The following is a 3,256-nucleotide window of genomic DNA, read 5'->3' as shown; positions in this document are numbered from 1 at the left end:
ACATGGTTAATCTGTTTTGCTTTTTTGGTAATGATGATTATTTCCTTGTTCTTTCAATCAATATTTGTAAATACATATATTTTTATTCAAGTATATGTAAATCTAAACAATTTTCTTGTTTTGGGTCACATTACAGTGATGAGTGTTAAAAATCCTTTGGATGCTTTGGCTGCTCTTCGTACACAAAAAGGGTTAATTGATTTAGTAGTTACAGATCTTCATATGCCATACATGAATGGCTTTCAATTGCAAGAACTTATTGAGAAAGAGTTTCAGCTTCCTGTCATTAGTAAGTACAATGTATGCATATGTAAATACATATAATATATATATATATGGACTAATTAATATTGGAACATTTTTTTCTTAATTTTTTTTATTATATTGCAGTGATGTCAGTGGATGATAAAGACACCGTATTACTAAAAAGTGCACAAAGTGGAGTTGTTTTTTTCATTTCGAAACCTGTGAGCCTCAATGATTTGAAGTATGTTTGGCAACATGTAATCAAATATAAGAGAGGAAAATCAGTTGTGACTAAACACTCAAAGTACAACAGTAATCATCATGATGATGCTGTCACAAATAATCAAAAACAAGTTGGTGATATTTTGAATGATGTGGGAGAGTCAAGGAAAGATGAGAACATACCTTATGATCCAAATAATAAGATCATCAATAATCATAATATAATTGATGAAGATGAAGATGGTGATGATGATATGGAAAGTTATAGTAAAAACAAAAATAACACATCATCAAGTTTGCTAGATTATGATCATGAAACGGACGATCAAGTTCATGTAATCAAAAGCAAGGGTCATAAAAAGAAGAAAGTAGTTTGGACTAATTCACTTCACAATAGCTTTCTTCTTGCCATTGGACACCTTGGCTTGGAAAGTAAGTGATTCTCTATCATGTTTAGATATAATTTTTCTTTTTTTTTTTTTTTTAAATATGAATAATATATTCAAAATCATTAATTGTTGATATGTGTACACAATTTTTTTTCTTTCAACCAGAGGCTGTGCCTAAGAAAATTCTTGAGTACATGAATATCCCTGGCTTGACTAGGGAAAATGTAGCTAGTCATCTACAGGTAAATTAATTTGCTCACAAGTTTATAATATACTTATTCTATTTAAATATTGATGTTAGTTAATAACTTCAAGGCGTGAAACAAGTTTATTATAAGGATAATAAACATATATACTAATTATTAGTGTCTAGTTAGTTATATACATTTTAGAATTAGTAAATGACAACTCTGTATATTTTAACAATATATTGGCAGAAGTATCGACTTTTCATGAAGAAAGTATCTGAAAAAGGTTCATTGAATGAGACGAAGACAAATATGTTGGCAAGTAGAATGTGTAGATCAACCTTTGCTATGGGATATCAACAAGAGCTTTTGTTAAACAAAGCTCATCAAATCCCATTCTCCTCATTGAGCCAATTCTACAGTACACACAATAATTACAACATCAACAATATTAATTACAATAATCATCATATTTGGCCTTACTCATCTTCATCATCACCACCTTGGAGTACAACTAGTTTGCCTAACCCAATTGATTTTTCTGAAACAAACTATTGTATGGCCACCAATCCATATGACATTGTGAATAATAATTGTAGTTATTCCAATGGATTCAGTAATGAGGACTCATCTTCTTTCAATGGAATAGTTCAAAACCGTCCTGATTACAATTCCATAACTAGTTGCATGAGAGGACATTTGTTAAGTTCAACCAATGATGCTCTATATCACAATTATATCAATGGCAACAATAGGTGTGTCCCTAATAGCTTGGGTGGAATATACATACCCCATATTGAGAACAATGAAAACCAGATCATGATCGATGGAGGAGGTGGACAACAATCCATTGAATTCCCCAATTGTCGTGATGGATTAATGGAAAACAATATTGGAGTATTACTTTCCAATGAGAATCGCATGAATGAGATGATTAATATGACTAATTACGATCTACAGCAACAAAGTGCTTCTTGTTGTAACTATGATCAGCCTTCTCCTGTGGTAGAGCCAGTGCAACCTTCGTTGCAACAACATTGTTATGATGTGTTACCGAATTTGGATGAACAATATAGCAATGAAATTGGGGATGATGACTCTAATAATCTTAGTAGTGTCATAAACAATGAGAGCACTTTTACTGCTTCTTTAGCCGGTGAACTGCCTGTTCCCAACGATGTACTTGATGATATTATTGATGAACTCTTTCCTCTTGATTTTCAGGTAATATATATTATTCAACTCTACTATCTTTTTAAATAATGCATAATAGAGCAATATATATTTATTTATATATATGTACAAATAATATTTATAGGCTTCATTTTTAATTTATATCTCCCTGTTATTAGGACATTGATGTAATGAATCCTTCACTAGAAAACAAAGACAACAATTGCCTGAACCAAAACCCAGGTGTTGATCAATTGTCTGGAAACATTGCAACGCCATATGTTGTCCAAGAAAACGAAGTACCTGCTATTGATACTAATGGACATTCCTTTGGTCAGGCATGTATACGTACTACTTTAATCCATATCTTATTTTTCTTCTTTAGTGTATAATTAATATTTATAAAATCTATCATTGAATTTTCCAATTATATATGTAACTATTAAAACCCTTTTCATATATATAACATAATTATTCACTTTTTAAATGTGTGTGCTTGCAGCAACAAGGAATGGAAGAATTTCTTAACTCCACTGCTACTGCTGAACAATTCATTAATTTTCCCACACACAAGCTCAATGAGGTTGAATTTGACCAATTAGTAACTTTTAGTAAATTTTCAATAAAATTAGTTTATAAATAGATATTATGAATAAGCTTTATATATAACTAACAAATGTTTTTTTTTTCTCAGATGGATTGGGATGAGTTCTTGGATAACATGTTGGATAATAAATATCCTGGACCATTGGAGTGATTAGTGAAGATTGAAATCTAATTCCTCCCTTTAGGCTCAAATAATGATATGTACCAATCATATATGTAAAAACTAAGTACGTACATGCATGTTCTAGTTTGTTCGTTAAACCATTAAAGATGAATTGGAGAGTTTGGAATTTTCAACTTTTATTTTTGAATGCCTAAACAATTTGTTTAAAAGTTGCAAAATAAGATAAGAGACAATTGTTTACCTATTGTGGCCATTAGTGACTATCTTTTATCTATTAAACTAGAAAATTAAGCCGCGTTTCATGTGGT

At 30.7% G+C, this 3,256-nt stretch overlaps 1 protein-coding gene across 1 annotated transcript; it reads left to right on the top strand.

The window, feature by feature from the left end:
• Positions 1-333: 333 nt before the first annotated feature.
• Positions 334-2,443, top strand: LOC115717577 (putative two-component response regulator ARR13). Its single transcript, XM_061115424.1, has 3 exons — positions 334-900; positions 1,023-1,099; positions 1,295-2,443. Exons 1-3 carry the CDS (start codon positions 393-395, stop codon positions 2,306-2,308), a joined length of 1,599 nt encoding a protein of 532 aa, XP_060971407.1. The 5' UTR covers positions 334-392; the 3' UTR covers positions 2,309-2,443.
• Positions 2,444-3,256: the final 813 nt, after the last annotated feature.

The sequence above is a fragment of the Cannabis sativa genome, chromosome 5, assembly GCF_029168945.1.
Source record: "Cannabis sativa cultivar Pink pepper isolate KNU-18-1 chromosome 5, ASM2916894v1, whole genome shotgun sequence".
In the NCBI taxonomy this organism is placed as follows: Eukaryota; Viridiplantae; Streptophyta; class Magnoliopsida; order Rosales; family Cannabaceae; genus Cannabis; species Cannabis sativa.
The sequence above is the reverse complement of the archived record's forward strand: the minus strand, read 5'-3'. Positions and strand labels throughout refer to the sequence as shown.

Coding starts and splice junctions, on each gene's coding strand:
- LOC115717577 (XM_061115424.1), top strand. CDS start 393: ATGTCAGTGGATGATAAAGACACCGTATTACTAAAAAGTGCACAAAGT. Junction 901..1,022: donor TGGACACCTTGGCTTGGAAA/GTAAGTGATTCT, acceptor TCTTTCAACCAG/AGGCTGTGCCTAAGAAAATT. Junction 1,100..1,294: donor ATGTAGCTAGTCATCTACAG/GTAAATTAATTT, acceptor ATATATTGGCAG/AAGTATCGACTTTTCATGAA.